A 22,741-nucleotide genomic window follows, 5' to 3' on the forward strand; every position below is an offset into this window, starting at 1 on the left:
GTCTTAATAAGAGCACTAATACCATTTTTTTGAGGGATCCCATCCCCAGGACCTAATTACCTCTCAAAGGCCCCACCTCCAAATGCCATTGCATTGTGAGTTAGGATTTCAGCATGACTTTTGAGGGGGACACAAATATTTATTACATTGCAAATAGTAACTTATTTATAATCCCAAAGATTTTTTAAGATGAGGCATGCATAGTTACGAAATTTCACAACACTTATCTCTCCTATGAATCACGTAAACATTTTTGAAAACAAGACTAGGGCAAGAAGTGATTCATCTGTTTTTTTTTATTATTTTATTTTTTGAGACAAAGTCTTGCTCTGTCACTCAGGCTGCCGTGCAGTGGTGTGATCTTGGCTCACTGCAGCCTTGACCTCTCAAGTTCAAGTGATCCTCTCACTTTAGCCTCCTCAGGAGCCAGGACTACAGAGGCACACCACCACGTCCAGCTACTTTTATTTATTTTTTTGTAGAAATGGGGTCTCACTATGTTTCCCAGGCTGGTCTCAAACTCCTGGGCTCAAGCAATCCTTCTGCCTCAGCCTCCCAAAGTGCTGTGATTACAGGCCTGAGCTACCAGGCCTGCTCTGATTCATCTATCTTTGAAGTGCCTCTAAAGTTTCTAAGTTGGGATTCTCTTTTTTTTTTTTTTTTTTTGGAGACAGAGTCTTGCTCTGTCACCCAGGCTGGAGTGCAGTGGCCAGGTTGGGATTCTTAGTTTGAAAACCATATTGAATTAATTCAAAGGAAACTTTTCATGGATTTATATTACCATTTTTCCTTGAAATCTGAACATTAAAAAAAACTGGGACTTGCTTTGTTTTTAGAATTGCCATGGGACCAACCCAGTGACAGCTGTCAGGAATATTCTGACTGGAAAGAAAAAAAAACATACCTCAACCCTTGGAAAAAAATCGATTCTGCTCCTCTAGGTAACGGATTATCTTGAGTGAAAGAGTACTGATTTCTTGAAGTCTTGTGCTATTTGAATTTTTTCTTATTTTTTTGTTTTAAACTTAGAAATAATTCATGAATCTTGTAGATAAATTGGTAACTATAAGTAAAAATTAAGGAAAAAATAACTCTTTCATCCCAGAACTCTGCCATAGATTTTTAAAAATATTTTGGGGAGTGTATATTCAGAGCAAGTTGAATCTGTGCTCTTAGGTGGCTTTTTACTTAAAAAAAAAAAAAGTTTTCACATGTGCTATACTTTGTTACAAATAAACTCATTTGTTGCTTAATTATAGGGATGCACTCTAACAGTTGTTTCCTTAGGTGAGTTCATCATTGTGTGAACATCATAGAGTATACTTACATAAATCTAGATAGTACAGCTTACTATAAATCTAGCTATATGGTATAGCCTATTGGTCCCAGGCTGCAAACCTCTATAGCATGTTACTCTATTGAGTACTGTAAGGAATTGTAACATAATGGTATTTGTGTATCTAAATATAGGAAAAGTATAGTAAAAATACAGTGTTATAATCTAATGGGACTGTCTGTTATACATGTGGTCCATTCTTGACTGAAACATCATTCATGTGGCCCATGAGTATGTAAAATGAATATATGTATATTATTTATATGTGTTTTTATACAAAATGAGATAACACTAATATTTTGTAACTGCTTTTGGTTTTCATGTGCAGTGAACATTCTTCCATGACTATAATTGTAGGTCTACGTCGTTGTTTTAAAGGCTGTGATGATATTCTGCCATGTGGATATGCCTTATGATACTCTTTTAATCACTTTGTTGGAGATTTTTCTAAATTTTCACAGATACGAAAGAGATATAAGTATCTGTGTAACTTAATCATGACGCATACCCTTAAATTGTTCATTGAAATCCCCAGAAGCAAAATTGCAGCATCAAAGATGTAGTTTTTATTATTATGGCTTATTTTGTCAAATTGCTTCCTGAAAGTTCAAACCATTTCATCACAGTCTCATCAATTTACATTAAAAAAAAAAAACAAAAAACTAACAGGCCTTTAAATGATAGTCTTTTATTTTTATTTTAAATTTAATACTAATGAAGTTGTATACACTTTATTTATATGTTAGTTTTTTGTCTATTTTGCTCATTTTTGTCAAGCATATTTTTCTTACCAGTTTGAAGTTTTGTTTTTTTTTTTGTAACATATTGACCTTTGCACTTGTTACAAATACTTTTCACAGTTTATCATTTATTTTCATTTTGTTTTGCTATATTGACATTCAAATCTATTATCTTGTCCTTTGTGGTCCCTGACTATAATGTCTTTGGAAAGGTCTTCTACCTCTACTATTTAAAAGTTCCCTATTTTTTCATTTAATGGTTTTATGGCTTCATTTTTACATTTAAATCTTTGGTCCATTAGGAAATAATTTTGATGTAGGGAGATATATGAATTTTTTCTCAAGAAAATCAAGATACCTTAGGATGGTTAGATTACTGTCTCTTTAAAAGTTATTGGTAAGTAAATGTTCATTATAAAACTGAATAAGGGGGTCACGTGAGAACATGACATTGAAGTAATGAAATTCAGTATTGAAAACGGATATAAGGGGGTTTCTGTATCTTTTTGTTAATCTTGTCACATGAGGAGAAACATTTCCACCTGGCTCTTGTTCTCAGTTGCAAACATTTGAGAATCAGATCAAGGGAAGACTATTCCAAGATATAGACAGCAGCAGAGAAAAACCGCATGAAATTAAAGCAATAATTTAGTAGCTTTAATTCTTTCTCTTCCCCAGAAATAATATTTAGACATGAGTAGGCCAACAGAAAATGTGTTTCTTACCGCAAGCCATAGGCTTCTCGAATCTCCGTGACGCTTTCATGAATGTTGTCTTAATGTTTGTTTTTAGCTCTGCTGCATAAAATCCTAGTTGAGAATCCATCAGCAAGAATTACCATTCCAGACATCAAAAAAGATAGATGGTACAACAAACCCCTCAAGAAAGGTAATATCCTTAAACTACATGTTTGTTTTTCTGTGGAAGAAAAGGTAATTGCAAAGTCATTATCACAAATCAACAACACATGATGGCTATGATCTCTGTCCTCATGGAGATTATAATGTCTACTAGGAAAAAAATATAAAAATAATTTTATTAATAATTATAAAAGGGAAAGTCAGGGAACTATAGCTAAGTGTTTGACCAAGTCTAAGGGACAGGGAAGACTTCTTCCTGAAGAAATTACATTAAATCTAAGATTTGAAGATTAAAGGGAAGCTAGCCAGGCAAAGTAAGTGGCAGATTTGATTCTGAACAGGGGAAGCAGTATTTGAAAACTCTTAGGTTTTTGAAAGTCTGATGCATTTGAGAAACTTGAAAGATCAGTATGGCACGAGCCATGTCTGCTGTGTTCATCATTGCATCGTCAGTGCTTAGCACAGTATATGGTGCACCATAGGCACTCATTAAATATTTGTTGAGTGAATGAGTGAACAGGGAAGTGGGAGAGGAAGAGAGGTGTGAGATGAGGACAGAGAGGTCACTAGTGGCCCGTTTGTGGAAGAAGACCTTGTAAGCCATGTTAAGGATTTGGGGCTTTAACTTAAGACCACTGGGGAGACCTTTGGGAGATTTTAAGCAAGAATATGACATAGTCATATCTTTGGTTTAAAAATATCTCTCTGATGACCTTCCCCCCCACCTCCATTGTTTTTTATGAATAGGGAAAGATTCAGGGTACCGTAGTTTTTCTGCTAGTTGTCTAGTTGTGGTAAGATGGTGGCTTGGAGTAGGTTAGGGCAGTGGTATTGGAGAGATGAGATGATCCCAAAGAAATTTAAGAACTAGTATTGATAGGACTGTTAGGCTGTGAATGGGAGGAGAGAGGACAATGACTAGAGATTATGAATGAGAAACATTCAGAGAGTTATTAAAGAAGAATTAATATTTAACTCTGTCCTCATGGAAAGAAAAGAGTTAATGTTTAAAAATTCATTCTTCTTTAATACCTCTCTGCCTGTTTCTTTCTCGTTGTTCTAACTTAAAGTCCAATTCTCCCCTGAGGACACTGCTTCCTCTGAAGTGGTAGGTATTTTCTTTCCCATACCCTCATGTCCTTTGATCTGGATATGGCACAAGTGTCCTCCTTATTTTTCATTGTTACTTTCTCCCATCTTCCTGTATGTCTCTCCCCTCTAACTTTTGAACCCCCAATTAAAATTTCTGCCATACTATCATAGTCTCCATAATGACCCTTGATGTAATTTTCGTCATGATTCTTGGTGATTTAAATATTTATTTGGATGATCCTCCTAATATCCTGACTTCACTGTTACTTGACCTTCTCTCCTGTAGTGATGTTGTCTTTGAATGCTCTGCACTGATCACCAGTATAATTTTTGTGACTTCCTCCCTTAATATTCTGACTTAAACAGTCCTTTGACTCTATCTGGACTTGCAATTAATTAATTCTGTCTCTTCAGTCTCTTACCTGCTCCCTCTCTAGGTCCTTGATTTCATCTTTACCTGTCTTAAATCTTTAGGTTAGTCATTATAAATGACTGCTTTGCATTCATCATCTTCAATTTCCTTGTCCTTTTCTCTCTTCATCATATTTAGTGGGTAAAACCCAGTAAGTAGTTTCTGGGTTTAATCTAGTAGTTTTCTACGTACTCCACACTTGTACCTGCACAATGGTTTGCAGCAGGAGAAAAATACCCAAAAATCTTCACTTTTTCCAGTATATTTACGTTCCATGTGCTACCTGCTTGTAGCTGTTTTGGTTATTAGATTGAAAGAACATATATAGGGTTTGGTACCATTTGTACTTTCAGGCATCCACTTGAACATATCCCTCTGTGGATAAGTGGGGACTACTGTAGTCAGTTCTCAGACCTCTTGTTTTATCTCATCAGTATTTTATACAGTTGATCATGCCCTCGTCCTTTAACACTTTCTTCGTTTGGCTTCCAGGCATTACACTCTTCTGATTTTCGTCTTTCTCACTGGTCACTCCTTTTCAGTCTCTTTTGATGGTTTTCTTTCATCTACTCAGCCTCCTACTATTGGAGTTCTGTAGGGCTGAATCTATGGATCTCCTTTGTTTTCTTCTCCACACTCACTCCGTTAGTAATATTACTTGGTTTCATGGCTCTAAATAAAACTGTATGTTGATAGTCATCACATTTATATCAACCTAGACCTTTCCTCTAAATTCCAAACTTACATGTCTTAACTGCCTTCTGAACTTTCACTTGAATGTTAAGAGGCATCTCAAACTTGATGAATTCCAAACTGAGTTACTGATCTTTTCTTTTCAAATCCATTCCTTTTCAAAGTCTTTCCCTTGTTGGTTAATGGCAACTGCATTATTCTTGTTATGCAGATCAGAAACCTTGGAATCATCCTTCGTTTTTCTCATTCTCTTTTACTTCACATCCAGTCCACCAGGTAATTCTGTTAACCTCTAAAATTCTAGAATCTGATTACCTTTTTTCACCTCCACGGCAACCCTGTCATTCCAAACTACTATGATATCTTTCCAGAGTGTTCTGATTTAAAAATAAATTAGAATATGTCACCGTTCTACCCAAAACCTCCAATGCTTTAGTTCTCACCCAGAGTGTAAGCTAAAGTCAGTTGATGACCTGTGAGTTCTTACACAGTTTTGTCCCTTACATTACTTCTCTGACCTCAATTCTGCTTTGCTCCCCCTTGATCATAGCTATATCAGTCTTCTCATTGTTCTCCAAGTGCTCCAGGCATACTTCTACCTCACTGTTTTTGTAACGACTCTTCCCTATGCCTGGAAATGCTTTTTCCAACAGGACTTATTTGCATGTCTTATTCTCTCACTTTCTTTGGATATTGACTTCAATGTCATCTTTCCAATAAGCCTTTCCTGGCCATGCTATTTAAAATGATATCCCCTTCCCTCTAACACATTTCTTAAATTTTTAAAATTTTCACTATCTTGTGGACATATGCAATCCAACACATTTCTTCATTTTATTTTCCTCCATTGTACTTATCATCATTTAGCTTATTTTTAACTTTATTTGAATTTATTTTACGTTATTTTGTCTCTCCTCAGTAGAATGTAGGATTTAAGAGATCAAGGATTTTTTTCTATTTTGCTCACTGCTGAATACCTAATACCTAGAATAATGCCTGGCACAGAGTAGACCTAATAAAATATTTGAATGGATGGAGTAATAAATAAAAAGCAGGTTTTAAAAAAAAACCTTAAGCATGTTTTAAAAAAAAAGAAACTTAAGCCTGTTTAAGTGGTTTGGGTATAGATCCTGTAGAGAGGAAGAGGCTGACAGTCTAAGAGAAAGGGAATAAGTAACAGGATCAAGATCCCTGAGGAGGTAGAAGGGTATAGACTCCAAAGCACAAGTAGAGAGATGAACATTCGATAGGAGAATGGAAGGGATGAAACGATGTATAGTAATACAAGTAACTTCGATTTGATAGGGATAAGTTGATGTAGTTTCTGTCTAATGGCTTTCTCTCTGAAATGGAAGGTGGTAGTGTAGGTACTGGATGGTAGTCTTGGGAATTACAGAAAAGTGTAGTTTTGAAAAGATCCTCGTGGAGAAAAGGAAAAGAAACTAGAGAAACAGAATTATCTGGCAATATTGAAGTTTGGCTAGGGATTGTAACCATAAATTTACAGTGGTGTCATTTTCCATATAATATTCTTCTTTGTAAAGCTTTTCCAGGGAATCAAAGAATTTTGGCTAGAACAGATTCATAATGTTTATTGCTATTGTCATTAATTATTTTTTATTTTAAAAAGTTCTAGTCCTTTAGCCAGGTCTGTCGTCTTCATAGAACATTGTTCTGTTACCCACAAAAGATGCCATTAAGATTGTGACCTGGGCCAGGCACGGTGGCTCACACCTGTAATCCCAGTACTTTGGGAGGCTGAGGCGCGTGGATCACGAGGTCAGGAGATCAAGACCATCCTGGCTAACACAGTGAAACCCCATCTCTCCTAAAAATACAAAAAAAAAAAAAAAGCTGGGTATGGTGGCGGGCGCCTGTAGTCCCAGCTACTCAGGAGGCTGAGGCAGGAGAATGATATGAACCTGGGAGATGGAGCTTGCAGTGAGCCGAGATCACTCCATTGCACTCCAGCCTGGGCAACAGAGCAAGACTCCATCTCAAAAAAAAAAAGATTGTGGTCTGCGCATACTCCACACTTTGAACATGCCTACAGGTCATACTTAGGTATTGTAAAATACCTAATTGGACAAATGAGTCTTAGTAATTTTATAAGTTGGCCACATTTGTTATAAAATCATATAGGAAGGCTTTGTTTTATATCTTATAAAAATTTTGTGTTAAATAAATAGATTTAGACGTAGTTTTACTTCTTCAAGTTGCCAGTTGAGTTAATTTAAAAACATATTTGCGTAGAAGACTTGAAAGCATTTGTATTTGTTTTCTTTTTTAGGGGCAAAAAGGCCCCGAGTCACTTCAGGTGGTGTGTCAGAGTCTCCCAGTGGATTCTCTAAGCACATTCAATCCAATTTGGACTTCTCTCCAGTAAACAGTGCTTCTAGGTAAGACTGATAAAGATTAAGTAGTTTTTGATTGTAGTATCCCCAATGAAGAATAATACATGTATGTGTTTTTTCATAATATTCGACATTAATGAACATAATACTGTAAGCATGAGAACTTTTGTGTGATATAAGAAAGGCCTGATAGATTTTATTTTATGTATGTTTCCTTCTGTCTTAATGCCTTAGTGAAGAAAATGTGAAGTACTCCAGTTCTCAGCCAGAACCACGCACAGGTCTTTCCTTATGGGATACCAGTCCCTCATACATTGATAAATTGGTACAAGGGATCAGCTTTTCCCAGCCCACATGTCCTGATCATATGCTTCTGAATAGTCAGTTACTTGGAACCCCAGGATCCTCACAGGTGAGGGAATTTCATTTTTTTAATAAATAATGGCAGCTCTTTATTTTTTATTGTCTTAAAGTCCTTTTTTAATGTGTAAGTCTTAGATATATAACTTTTAAATCACCTGTATTTTTTTGTCAAGGAAGAAAGAGAAGAGGGAGGCCTTCATGCAAAAGAATTTTAAGTCATACTAAATAGCTATGATATTACTGTCTTTAGTCATAATGGATTTATTCAGTTGTCTTCTGTTTGACATGTAGAACCCCTGGCAGCGGTTGGTCAAAAGAATGACACGATTCTTTACCAAATTGGATGCAGACAAATCTTATCAATGCCTGAAAGAGACTTGTGAGAAGTTGGGCTATCAATGGAAGAAGAGTTGTATGAATCAGGTGTGTTTCATTGATTTTCATTATACCTTTTCCTGAAGAAAAATTGAAATATTTGAGTAAAAGCTATCATTAGTATATTTTTTAAATACAGGCGGTGGCTCACACCTGTAATCCCAGCTCTTTGGGAGGCCAGGGTGGGCGGATCACCTGAGGTCAGGAGTTTGAGACCAGCCTGGCCAACATGGTGAAACCCTGTCTCTACTAAAAATACAAAACTTAGCCAGCATAGTGGTGCATGCCTGTAATACCAGCTTCTCGGGAGACTGAGGCAGGTGAATTGCTTGAACCTGGAAGACGAAAGTTGCAGTGAGCCGAGATCCTGCCAGTGTACTCCCGCCTGGGTGACAGAGTGAGACTCTGTCTCAAAAAAACCAAACAAACATAAAAATACAAAGTAATTAGTTAATTTGAAAAAGAAACTAAATGTTGTCTACCTTAAGAAATAATATATTTTTTTAAGTTTTGTTTATTTTTTTTTTTATTTTTAGCCACTGTGCCTGGCCTAAAATAATATTTCTTAAAAGACCTTTTAATTGTTATTAAAAATGTTAGGGAGCTGGAATCATTATTTTCTTAAAAACTGTATATACTTAAACTGTAGACAATAATGGTTGACTGCCTACCATGAAAGACGAACACATTAGCAATCCCACACTTTCTTGCATCTCCCTTGATTGCACCCATCAATTTTTATTGTTTATATTATTAGAACATAGTTATAACATTGGTATTCTAAACTGTGTTTAAGGCTTTTCAAAAAAATGTTAATGTCAATGAAAAACAAATAGGGAGCTGTTTTATATTGAAGGAGACTAAAGAGGCCTGATAGCTAAGTGCAGTGCATGGTCTTTCACTAGATCATATATTTGGAAAAAATTTAAAAAACTACCACGGACATTATTGGAACAATTGGGGAAATTTGAATATGGACTGTATATTAGGTAATGTTTTTGTATCAGCATCAGATTTCTTGGGTGTGATCATACTGTGGTTTGTAGCAGAATGCCCTTGTTCCAAGGAGAAACATGTGGAAGCAAAGTTGAAGTGAAGTGATATCTTCTTTCAGCTTAAAATAAAAAAAAAATAAAGGGCAAACAATTACATAAAGGCAAATAAACACCCACATATCTAGTAGATAAGGCCAATGAAGAGTATATGGTTATTTATTGTATTCTTCTTTCAGTTTTTCTGTAGATTTTTCAAAATTAAAAGTTAGGGGGAACTGTTACTGTGTAGAAATCTGAGGTCAGCCTGATAGTCTTCTTACTCACATAGGTGATTCACTTTTTCTCAGGTCGACTCAGAGATAAAATTTTCTTAACGTAAGAATCATCACTTTAACCATTTAAAAATGTAAAATGCAGTGCTTTTTAGTATATTCACAAGGTTATGCAACCATCACCCCTAATTCCAGAACGTTGCATCACCACAGGGGAAAAAAAACAAAACCTCTGTACCACCTAGCAGTCACTCCTTATGCCTTTCTTCCTCCATTCCCGAGCAACTTCGAATCTACTTCCTGTCTTCAGGGATTGCCTCTTTGGACATTCTATACAAATGGAATCATATAACATGTAGTCCTTTGGGTCTGTCTGCTTTCATTTAGCATAATGTTTTCAAGGTTCATAGCATTTATCAGTACTTTATTCCTTTTTATGACTGAATAATATTCCATTGTGTGTATGTACTGCATTTTGTTTATCCATTCATCCATTGATGGACATTTGGGTTGTTTCTACTTTTTGGTCTTTATGAATAATACTGCTGTGAACAATCTTGTACCAGTTTTTGTGTGACCATATGTTTTTAATTTCTTAGATATATATGGAGGAGTAGAATTGCTGGAGCATATGGTAACTCTTCATTTAACTTTTTGAGAAACTGCGAAATGATTTTTCCAAAGCATCTGTACCATTTTACATTTCCATCAGTAATGTAAGAGAGTTCCAATTTCTCTACATCCTTGCCAACACTTATTGCCTCCCCTTTTTGCTATAGCTATCCTAGTTTGTATGAAATATTATCTCATTTTGCTTTTGATTTTCCTTTCTCTAAAGACTAATGATCTTGAGCATATTCTTACATGCTTATTGGCCATTTCTTTATAACAGTATCTGGATCTTTTGTCCATATTTTAACTGGATTGTTTTTATTGTTGAGTTGTTAGAGTTCTTTGTACATTCTGGACACTAGAACCTTGTCGGATACCTGATTTGCAAATACCCCATTCTGTGGGAGAAATCTCCCATTCTTTTCGTTTTCTTGTTAGTGTTGTTTGATGTACACAAGTTTTAGATTTTGATGAATTCCAGTGGATCTATAATTTCTCTTTTGTTCCCTATGCTTTTAGTGCCAAATTTAAGAAACTGTTGCCTAATATAAAATTGTAAAGATTTATACTTTATGCTTTCTTTTAGGAGTCCCAGCCTCCTGAGTAGCTGGGACTACAGTCTTAAAGTTTAGCTCTTATGTTTAGGTCTTTGTCCATTTTGAGTTAATATTTGTATATAGTATGAGGTAGGGTCCAAATGCAAATGTTTGTATGTGAATATTCAGTTTTTCCAGCACCATTTGTTGAAGACATCTTTTCCTATGAGATGATCTTGGCACCTTTGCTGAAAACAAATCAGTCATAGATGTATGGGTTTATTTCTGGACTCTCAATTCTTTTTTTTTTTTTCTTTTCTTTTTCTTCCCCCATGGACTTAATTCTTTATTTCATGGATCTATATGTCTATGCTATGCCACTACCACACTATTTTGATTACTGTAGCTTTGTAGTGAGTTTTGACATTAGAAAGTATGAGTTGTCCAAGTTTGTTCTTTTTTTCAAGGTATTTTGGTTATTTGTGGCCCCTTGTTTTTCTGTCTTTTAGGATTATCTTATTTCTGCAAGAAAAAAATTTGGAATTTTAAAAGAGATTACGTTGAATCTGTAGATTAACCCGGGGAATATTTCCATTTTAGTACAGATTGAGTATTCCTTATTCGAGGTGCTTGGGACTAAAAGTTTTGTGGATTTACATTTGTTTGGATTTTGGAATATTTGCATATACATATTGAGATAACTTACAGATGAGACTTAAGTTGAAACATGAATAATTTTATTTGTGGTTCATATATACCTTATACAGATAACCTGAAGGTAATTTTATACAATGTTTTAAATAATTTTGTGCATGAAACAAAGTTTGTACATTGAACTATCAGAAAGCAAACTTATCAGGTATGAAATTTTCAATTTGTGGCATCATGCCAGCACCCGAAAAGTTTTGGAGTTTGGAATATTTTGAATTTCAGATTTTAGATTAAGGATGCTAAACTTGTAATACTAACTCTTCCAATCCAATAACATGGGGCCTTTTTTTCCATTTTTTTATGGTCTTTAATTTCTTTTAAGAATATTTAGTAGTTTTCAATGTTCAAGTCTCGCACTTCCTAGGTTAAATGTAATCCTGTTTATTCTTTTTTTTTTTTTAAATCCTGATGCTGATGTAAATGGAATTTTTAAATTTTATTTTCAAATTGTTCATTGATAGCATATATGCAAATGAATTTTGTGTATTGATCTTGTATCCTGAAAATTTGCTGAATTCATTAACTCCAGTAGTTTTTTTGACCAATTCTTTAGGTTTTTTTATATATTAAGATTACATTATTTGGCCGGGCGTGATGGCTTACGCCTGTATTCCCAGCACTTTGAGAGGCCAATGCAGGTGGATCACGAGGTCAAGCATTTGAGACCAGCCTGGCCAACACAGTGAAAGCCCATCTCTACTAAAAATACAAAAAATTAGCTGGGTGTGGTGGCAGGTGCTGGTAATCCCAGCTACTCGGGAGGCTGAGGCAGGAGAATCGCTTGAACCTGGGAGGCAGAGGTTGCAGCGAGCCGAGATTGTACCACTGCACTCCAGCCCAGACGATAAATGTGAGACTCCATCTCAAAAAAAAAAAAAAAAAAAAAAAAAGATTACATTGTTTATCAATAGAGATACAGGAGATTGTTTTACTTTTTTTTTTTTTAAACCTAGATGCGTTTTAGTTCTTTTTGTTTAGTTGCCTTGGCTAGGACTCCCAACATTATATCGAACAGAAATAGAGTGGACATCTTTGTCTTGTTCTTGATCTTAGGAATAAGTTTTGAGTCTTTCAGCATTAAGTATGATGTTAGCTGTGGGGTTTTTGTTTTTATGATGAAAGAGTATTGGATTTTGTCAAATGTTTTCTCCATCTATTGAGATAATCATGTGGATTTTTTCCCTTTTATTAATATAATATATTAATACCTTGACCTCTTGTGCCCAAGTGATCCTCTCACCTCAGCCTCTTAAGTAGCTGGGACTACAGGTGTGCACTACCATAACCAGCTAACTTTTAAAAAATGTTTTTGTAGAGATGCAGTCTCTCTGTGTTTACCAGGCTGGATTTGACCTTCTGGGCTCAAGTGATCCTCCTGAGTAGTGAATACTATAGGTGTGCACCACCATGCCCAGCTAAATTGACAGTTTTCATCAGTCTGTTTATTTTGTCTAATGTTAGTATATCTATATCAGCTCACTAGCTATCTTGTGTATTTTCCTTTTTTTAGATAGAGTCTCACTATGTTGCCTAGGCTAGAGTGTAGTGGCTACTTGCAGTACGATCATAGTGCAATGGAGCCTCAAACTCCTGGGCTCAAGTGACCCTCCTGCCTTGGCCTCGCAAGTAGGTGGGACTGCAGGCATATACCACCATACCCAGCTACCAGCTCTCTTTTGGTTATTGTTTCCATGCTCTGTTTTTTTTTTTTTTTTCCTTTTCCTTTTAGCCTATTTGTGTCTTTCAATCTAAAGTACCTTAGCCAGGTGTGATGGCTCACACCTATAATTACAGCACTTTAGGAGGCTGAGGCGGGGCAGATCACTTGAGGCCAGGAGTTTGAGACCAGCCTGACCAACAGGGTGAAACCCCCATCTCTACTGAAAATAATTTAAAAATTAGTAGGGCGTTGTGGTGTGCGCCTGTAACCCCAGCTACTGGGGAGGCTTTAGGTGGGAGGATAGCCTGAGCCATGGGAGATCAAGGCTGCAGTGAGCCGTAATCTGATTGCACGACTGCTGTCCAGCCTGGGTGACAGAGCAAGACTGTCTCAAAAAAAAAATTGCTTCTCAGCCTTTTGGCTAAGATCAAATGTAGTATCTATTCCTATCAGTTTAAAGTGCCTTAATTTATCTTCCACTTTTTGGACAGGTAGTTTTGCTGGATATAGAATTCTTAATAACTTTTGTCTTTTAGCACTTTGATTATGCCACTACTGCCTTCTAGCCTTTGTGGTTTCTGATGAGAAATCAGCTGTTAATCTTACTGAGGATCCCTTTTATGTGAGACATTGCTGCTCTCTTGCTGCTTTTGTGTTTCTCTGTTGACCACAGTTTGACTATGATGTATCTTGGTGTGAATTTCTTTGTTCATTCTATTTGGAGTTCATTGAGCTTCTCGGATATGTAAATTAATGTTTTTAATCACACTTGGGAAGTTTTTGGCCGTTATTTCTTCAGATTTTTTTTTGTACCTAACTCTCCTCTCCCTCTTGGACTCATTATGTGTATTGTTGGGATACTTGTCGTACCACAGTTCTTAGACTCTGTTCACTTTTCTTTATTCTTTCTTTATGTTCCTTAGGGACAGTTTTGGTTGCTGTTTTTCCTTTATATGGGCCATACTTTGTTTCCTTACATGCTTTGTAATTTTTTGTTGAAAACTGGACATATCATGGCAATATGTGGCAACTCCAGAAGTCAGAGTTTCCCCTCTTGCCAGTGTTTGTTACTGCTTGATGTAGTTGTTTTTTTTAGTGATTTTTTTCTTTTTCTTTTTCGTTTTTTTTTTTTTTTTTTTTTTTTTTGAGATGGAGCTTCACTCTTGTTGCCCAGGCTGGAGTGCAATGGTGTGATCTCGGCTCACTGCAACCTCCACCTCGTGGGTTCAAGCGAGTCTCCTGCCTCAGCCTTCCAAGTAGCTGGGATTACAGGTGCCTACCACCATGCCCGGCTAATTGTTTGTATTTTTATTAGAGGTGGGGTTTCATCATGTTGGCCAGGCTGGTCTTGAACTCCTGACCTCAGGTGCCACCCGCCTCAGCCTCCAAAGTGCTGGGATTACAGGTGGGAGCCACCACACCCGGCCCTAGTGATTTTTCTGATATAATTTTTTAAAGTTGGTATTGTTTGTCATGCATGACTGTGCAGTTTCTGTCCCATTAGTTGTAGTGGTCAGCTAATGATTGGACAGAGATTTCCTTAAATTCTGTGTAACAAAAACAAAAAATTCTGCAGAGGGGTTCTGTATTTGTGTTGGGGCACACCTGCAATACTCAACCGAGAAGTTTACAACGTTGCTTCAGCCTTCACTATCTGCCTGTGCAAAATGCAAAGTTAGGGCACATGTAGAGCTTCGGGGTCTTCTCAGCTCTTCCCTAAGCACGTGGACTGCCCTGGTCATGGGTGTGTCTTTTTACATTCCCAGGAATATGTTGGACCTTTTCAGAGTCCTATTGCTCAGAAACATCTCACTCCCTAACCTCTTCTTCCAAACGTCTTGGGTAGTCTTTGCCCCAGTTGCTATCATTGCTTCAGGCAATAGAGACTAAAGCATTTTCCTGTAAGTGTTTTCCACAAATGCTACCCAGGAGCAGCTTTAGCGCAAGGTGAGTTACAGTTACAAAGTCGAAATAAAGACAAGCCTTTTTTTCTTGAGATGGAGTCTCGCTCTGTTTCCCAGTCTGGAGTGCAATGGTGTGATCTCAGTTCACTGCAACCTCTGCCTCCCAGGTTTAAGCGATTCTCCTGCCTCAGCCTCCCAAGTAGCTGGGATTAAAGGCACCTGCCACCACACCCTGCTAATTTTTGTATTTTTAGTAGAGACAGGGTTTCACCATGTTGGTCAGGCTGTTCTCGAACTGCTGACCTCAGGTGATCCACCTGCCTCGGCCTCCCCACGTGTTGGGATTACAGGCATGAGCCACTGCACCTGGCCAGGACAAGCCTTTTGATCAGGTCATTTTAGAGGGTCAGATCGGTTTAAGATAGTTTGTAAATGAGGTTTATTCTGCTCCTACCTGGACTTATACCTGAAATATGGACCGTTATTTTCAAGGCTGCTACTGAGTGAGGAGCAGGGGATGGGAACAGGGTAAGTTACAATACCAGAAAGCTCACTGTTCTTACTGAGTTTCACTTGTTTTGAATAAGTTGCTGCAAGCTTTTAGTTAGTTTACAATGTTCTGAAAAAGTTGATTCTGACAGGTTTTGGCAGGTTTTTAAAATTGCTTTTGTGGAGTAATGGACTTCTGGAGTTCTTTTCTCTGCCATTTTCATTGACCTCACTCCTTGATTCACTCACTCTCAGTTCTTTGAAGTTTTTTTTTTTTTTGTCTTTGAAGTTTAAGAGCTTAATTCAGATGTGTTGAGTTGAATATCTTGTGTTAATTTTCCCAGAACATAGTATGTTATTTCAGTGCTGCACAGTCATGGTATAGTTGTGTGTTTTCATAGTTTCTTGAAGTAAGAATTATTACAAATACTTTTTTAATTTGGGCTGTGTTTTTCAGGCAGATCTACTGATCTTGATCGGGCTTATTCATCCAGCTATAGTCATTTGATGTCTTTACTGTGGCTGGTGGTCTAAAACATCCTTACTCCCATGTTTGGAGTCTTGGCACTGGCTGTTAGCTGAGCCTTTCTTTCCGCATCATTCAGCTAGGCTGAGCGTCTTTATATGCCACAGGAACGTTCTAAAAGACTGAAAGTGGAAGTTGCAAGGCCTCTCAAGACCTTTGCCGTCTTCTAATTGCTGCTCTAGCTTTTCAGCCACAAGTCAGGCCTTTTTCTTTCTAACGTTTTAATAATCTTGTTTTTCCTCCCATTTTATTTTCATCTTTGATTGTTTCTTCTTTCAGTGGTATATTGGTACAGTACAGTAAGTTTTGTTGCTATGAGTTCATATACACTCAGTCCCTAGGAGCTGCACCCCTGTTGATGGATTGGGTTGGGGACATACATACCCACTGGGAGAAGAGAGGCTCTGGAATGAGTGAGATTATCAGCATACTTAATATTACTCCTGTTATGGAGGTAGCCAGCAAGTTTTTTTTAATTGATACAATTATACATATTCATGAGGTATATAGTGATGTTTTGATTCATATAATGTATAGTGATCAGATCAGGATAACTAGCGTATTAATAATCTCAAACATTGGTCATTTCTTTGTGATGGGAATGTTCGGTATCCTTCTAGCTGTTTGAAACTCTATTATTGTTAAGGATAGTTATCCTACAGTGGTCTAGAACTTACTCCTATCTAGCTGTAATTTTGTATTATTTCATGAATCTCTATCTTTCCCTCCCCTCTCCCCTTCCTAGACTCTAGTATCCTCTGTTCTGCTTTCTACTTCTATGAAATTAACTGTTTTTTTGTTTCTACATATGAGTGAAAACATGCGATGTTTAATTTTCTGTTCCTGGCTTATTTCACTTAACATAATGTCCTCCATTTCTACCCATGTTGCTGCAAATGACAGGATTTCATTCCTTTATATGGCTGAGTAGTATTTCATTGTGTATATATTTATCATATTATCCTCATTTGTTTGCTTGGCTTTTTGTTTTGTTTTTTTGAGACAGGGTCTTACTCTGTCAACCATGCTGGAGCACACTGGCACAATCATAGCTCACTGCAGCTTCAACCTCCTGGGCTCAAGTGACCCTTCTGCCTCAGCCCCGCTGAGTAGCTGGTCCTACAGGCATGCACCACCATGCCTGCTAATTTTTTGGAAATTTTAGTAGAGATGAGGTATTGATATGTTGTCCAGCTTGGTCTTGAACTCCTGGGCTCAAGCAATCCTCCTGCTTTGACCTCCCAAAGTGCTGGATTATAGGTATGAACCACAGTGCCTGGCCTACTCTCATCTCTTGTTGGATATCTAGGTTGATTCCATATCTTGGCTATTGTGAATAATGCTGTAGGGATGCAAATGTCTCTTCCATATAATTTCCTTTCCTTTGGATGACATCTCATTAGTGGGATTGCTGGAACATATAGGTAGTTTTATTTGTAGTTTTTTTTAGGAACTTCCATTCTGTTCTTCATGGTGGGTTTACTAGTTTATTATCTACTCACCCATGTGGCTTAACCTTATCTTTGTTGTCTTAGGTTACTGTATCAACAACTGATAGGAGAAATAATAAACTCATTTTCAAAGTGAATTTGTTAGAAATGGATGAGAAAATATTGGTTGACTTCCGGCTTTCTAAGGTATTTTTATGTTTTATTGTATTTTTTCTGTGGAAATATTTCTATGTGAATTTTTTTAATGGCATCATGTTTGTATATATGTGACATTTGTAAATAGAAGGTTACTTGCTTTTTTCATTTAGTATTATAGCATGTGTTTTTGTTATCTGTTTTTCCCAAACATTGTTTTTTTCAAATGACGTTTTCCTTGTTATAAAAGGTTTTGTTGGACGTGGTGGCTCACGCCTGTAATCCCAGCACTTTGGGAGTCCAAGGCGGGCAGATCTCGAGGTCAGGAGTTTGAGACCAGCCTGCCCAACATAGTGAAACCCCATCTTTACAATAAAAACCAAAAAATTAGCTGGGCATGGTGGCAGGCTCCTGTAATCCCAGCTACTCAGGAGGCTGAGGCAGGAGAATCACTTGAACCCAGGAGGCAGAGGTTGCAGTGAGCTGAAATAGTGCCATTGCACTCCAGCCTGGGTGACAATGTGAGACTCTGTTTCAAAAAAAGTTTCTGCTTTTGTGAAAAATGTAGACAAGCAAAAAATGAGAAAATAAAAATAATTCTAAATTTTCAGTGATCACCATTAATATTTTGAAGCATTTTAATATTTTTCTTAATTTGTCTTTTAATAAAGATTATGATTTGTTGCAAATATTTCATTATAATTTAATGAACCTTTACCTGTTACAATAATTCTGTGATTGATATTTTATGCATAGATTTTTGTTCATATTTCTGATGATTTCTTTAGAAATTATTGATTCTAAGATTATAGTTTTACAGCCCTTGATATATAAAACCAAAATAACATTTTTCTCTATTTTCTGAGAGATTGTGTGTGACTCTAAAGAGGGTTTGAGGAGTAGCTGCTATGTTGGAGCATTTGCTGCAGTACTCTTTGTATTAGAGATTTGCTGCAATACTGTTTTTCAGATGCTTGCTATGGAATTAAATTAAGGTCATAGTATAATGAAATTCTTCTCATAACTAAAGCTGCTGGTTTTGTTCAATAGTGTTATGACAACAAGACTTCAGTTTAGTTGTATAGCTTATCGTTAGTTTCCAAACCCTCACTGCCTATGGATTGTAATGACTTAGGTCCAGATATACCAACACCTGAAACAGATAGGATGCCACCTTTATCTGCTGTCTGAGCTCAGTGCAGTAGGAACAGTGATGGGCATGAAACCACATCAGAATTATTTGTGTAACAATTTTCTCTGCCAGGATATTTGTTCTTCCTAAACAGGCCTAAAAGAAAATTGTAGCTAGACATATCTAAGGATGTTTGTCTCTTGTTACCACTAAAAAGAGATTGATTTTAGGGCATAATCTTGTTTTTGTTTTTGTTTTGACATTATTTTTTAATATTATTTCTAATATAGGGTGATGGATTGGAGTTCAAGAGACACTTCCTGAAGATTAAAGGGAAGCTGATTGATATTGTGAGCAGCCAGAAGGTTTGGCTTCCTGCCACATGATGGGACCATTGGCTCTGGGGAATCCTGGTGAATATAGTGCTGCTATGTTGACATTATTCTTCCTAGAGAAGATTATCCTATTCTGCAAACTGCAAACAGTAGTTCCTGAGTGTTCACTTCCCTCTTTAGCCAAACATCTTCCAATTTATTTTGTTTGTTCTGCATACAAATAATACCTATATCTTAATTGTAAGCGCAACTTTGGGGAAAGGATGAATAGAATTCATTTGATTATTCATGTGTGTTTAGTATCTGAATTTGAAACTCATCTTGTGGAAACCAAGTTTCAGGGGACATGAGTTTTCCAGCTTTTGTACACACATATCCCATTTTTATCAAAACATTTTGTTTAATCCAAAAAGTACATATTTCTTCCATGTTGATTTAATTATAAGATGAACCAATAAAGACATAATTCTTGTGACTTTTGGACAGATTTATCAGTCTGTGAAGCGAAGCCAGCTTCAAAACATATCCCCAAGATTTGTACTTATATTTTCAAAAGGGCCTGGCCAGTTATATAAACCTGTTTTTGAATTATAATGATTAATTAAAATTGCAAGTAGGCATTATTTCCAGTGTAGTTAGTAAAATAAATACTCGGCCTTTCAAGGAGAAGTTGAGCATAAACTCTAGTGTTTAACCTTACTCTAAAAATTATTGTTGAACATCTTAAATATTTTTCTGTATTTTCTACTTTCATAGCCATATTTTAGCTAACCTTCTGAACTTACTAGTGACCAAGCTTTTAGGTGATAAAGAATAAAAGAGGGAAGGGAAGAGTAAGGAAGCTGTAAGAAAAATAGTTCTGATTCTTTGTTCCTTTACCTATTAGACTTACAAAAACTTTGTTTTTCTAATAAAATCTGTATTAACTTTGGAGTATATTAGGTTGAAGCCTTGGCCCATGCCTGTAGTCCCAGCTACTTAGGAGGTTGAGAGAGGAGGATCACATGAGCCTAGAAATTTGAGGCTGTAGTGAGCTATGATTGCACCACTGCACTCCAGCTTGGATGAATAAACATTTTTAAAATTATAAAACATTATAAACTTAATCAGTTATTTTAATCTGAAGCCAAGAACATGTAGAATGTTATGATTAGAGTTTATCACATATTAATCTATACTGGCAAATTGTGTTACTGGAGTATACCCATAGGAGGAATAAATTTGAACCTGTTTTATTTATTTGAACTATTTAGGGTATGCCTAAGAATTGAGTCAGTATAAATTCTCAAATATGGGAGAAGTTTTGTTCTTGAGAATTATCTGAGTCAGTATCTTTCAAAAACAGTTCAAGTCACTGACTTGAACCTCTTCTGTGAACTCTAGCCTTTTACTTACTTTACATTTCCACTTGAATGTCTAGTAGGCATCTCATGACCAAAAACAGTTTTTGATTCCTGTTCTCCAACCTGTTCCTCTCGTAGTTTTCTCCTTCTCAGAAATGTTACTTCAGCTCCTCAGTTCCTTAAACCAAAACCCTAGGTCATCCTTCATTTTTTCCCCCCATTTTCTACATTCAATCCAGCAGAATCTATTCAATTTAACAAATACATTCAAAATATGTCCCACTTCACACCTCTGCTAGTACCACTCCAGTTGAAGGCACTGTCATCGCTCTGTTTATATTACTTATCCCTCAGCAGTTTATATTCCAGAAAAGCAGAATGGTCCTTTTAAAATGTCAATCAGATATCCCTTGTCCTGTTCTCAATTCACATGGCTTTTTATCACACTTAAAATAAAATTCAAAACTCGGTGTATAAGCTATACGGCTTTGTGTGATCTGTCTCAGTGTATAAGCTATACGGCTTTGTGTGATCTGTTGCGGTGTATAAGCTATACAGCTTTATGTGATCTGTCTCCTGGCCACTATTTTGGCTTCATGTGCCACTCCACTCCTTGTTCATTCTGCTCTAGCCACATTGGCTTTGCTCTTCTCACAAGAAAATAAGCACATTCCTTCCTTAGGGTCTTTTCACTTGCAGTTCCCTGTACCTATAGTACTTTACTTCCAAATATTTGTGTGGCTTGTGCTTCACTTTAGGTATCTGCTTAAATGTCACTTCCTCTGCAAAGTCTTTCCCTGACTTATCTAAAATAACAACCTCCTCTGTCTCTCCTTTTCCTTTAGTTTTTCATCATAATACTTCTTTTTTTTTTTTTTTTTTTTTTTTTTTTTTTTTTTTTTTTGAGACGGAGTCTCGCTCTGTCACCCAGGCTGGAGTGCGGTGGCCGGATCTCTGCTCACTGCAAGCTCCGCCTCCCGGGTTTACGCCATTCTCCTGGCTCAGCCTCCCGAGTAGCTGGGACTACAGGCGCCCGCCACCTCGCCCGGCTAGTTTTTTGTACTTTTTTTTTTTTTTTTAGTAGAGACGGGGTTTCACCGTGTTAGCCAGGATGGTCTCGATCTCCTGACCTCGTGATCCGCCCGTCTCGGCCTCCCAAAGTGCTGGGATTACAGGCTTGAGCCACCGCGCCCGGCCCATAATACTTCTTACCTGACATAGGATATTTTTGTTTATTAAATTTCTGCTTCTCCCATTGGAATATGTAATATATAAGCTCCTAATATATAAACTCCTTGAGATCAGGGACCCTTCCCTTCCTATTCAGTTCCGTATACCCAGCACCTAGAAATGTGCCTGATAATATTACAGTATAGATTAAATAGCTGTTCAACAAAGAAATCAGCACTCAGTTGATCTGATCTATCCTCAGCATATATCTGGAAGCTGTCTATGTCTGTTTTCATTGTTGGCCACTCCTGTTTAATCTCCTTAATCTCCTCCCTGGATTTCTGTGATAAAAACTAGTCTTTACCCTTTCACTTTTGCCATTGCCAACTCCCTTCTTCTGAAGGAATCTTTTCTTTATATAACCCCTAAAATTTTTTTTTAATATAAATTTTCCTGTGGCCCTCTTTTTCTTAAAAACTTAAAATAGCTTCTTATTGCATCTAGGCTAGAATCTAAACTTTCTGCTATGACTTAACCTGGCCCTCCATAATTCGCCCTCTGTCCTTTTTGCACATAGGATTCGAGGTAGAGTTGCCTGCCTTCTGTCTGCTAAGGCACATTTCCCTCCAGGGCCTTGATGCTTAGTGGTCCCTGTGCATGGAACCCATTTCAGTAGTTTGCACGGCTGACTGAGCGTTCACATCTCAGCCCCAGTGTTTCTACAACTGAGTCATTGTCACTTTATTCTATTTTCTTCATAGAATTGATCACTGTCTGAAATTATTAATTGCCTGCCTCCCCAACCAAAATGTAAGCTTAGATTTTGCTATTCCTTTTCATCCTTGTATAACTTATATAAAAACAGAACCTGGAATATAATAGGTACTAGAGAAATATTTGTTGACTGAATGATTGAATGTTGAATAAATGAATAAATTAATTGACCATCCCATGAGGAAGATGCCACAGAATATTGTAAGGGGAAGATGAATAGATGGATAGTAAACTGTTTGCATGGGGAATTTGTATAGAATGGTGGGAAAATTTCAAGTTTCAGATTTGGATTAGCTCTGACATTTATCTGAACACTGGCAATTGCCTCAGTAAAGAGACTGATAACAAGTACCTTTTAGAGTTAATCTTTAATGCTTTAATGTGTACGAAGAGTATAGTGTCCTGTTTTACACAGAAAGGCATTCTGTAAATATAAGTTGCCTTAATTTTCCTGTAATGTTCATTATATTG

The 22,741-nt window shown here is 36.8% G+C and overlaps 1 protein-coding gene and 1 pseudogene across 10 annotated transcripts in view; both read left to right on the plus strand.

The window, feature by feature from the left end:
- Window positions 1-22,741, plus strand: part of CHEK1 (checkpoint kinase 1) — a 102,717-nt gene that overhangs the window by 9,559 nt on the left and 70,417 nt on the right. For 5 of the 10 annotated variants that reach the window (XM_045369998.2, XM_015435909.3, XM_074015549.1 and 2 more), the window contains 7 exons: window positions 837-941; window positions 2,869-2,964; window positions 7,424-7,532; window positions 7,722-7,899; window positions 8,142-8,273; window positions 17,466-17,567; window positions 18,939-19,458. In XM_045369998.2, the coding sequence (XP_045225933.1) occupies window positions 837-941; window positions 2,869-2,964; window positions 7,424-7,532; window positions 7,722-7,899; window positions 8,142-8,273; window positions 17,466-17,567; window positions 18,939-19,034 (818 nt within the window). In that variant the 3' untranslated portion in view covers window positions 19,035-19,458. Of the gene's footprint in view, window positions 1-836; window positions 942-2,868; window positions 2,965-7,423; window positions 7,533-7,721; window positions 7,900-8,141; window positions 8,274-17,465; window positions 17,568-18,938; window positions 20,806-22,741 lie in introns of those variants that run through there. The other 5 variants (XM_005580081.5, XM_005580080.5, XM_074015548.1 and 2 more) reach the window with 2 other exon arrangements.
- Window positions 13,413-13,555, plus strand: LOC123568983 (U2 spliceosomal RNA; annotated as a pseudogene).

Source organism: Macaca fascicularis, chromosome 14 (genome assembly GCF_037993035.2).
Source record: "Macaca fascicularis isolate 582-1 chromosome 14, T2T-MFA8v1.1".
In the NCBI taxonomy this organism is placed as follows: Eukaryota; Metazoa; Chordata; class Mammalia; order Primates; family Cercopithecidae; genus Macaca; species Macaca fascicularis.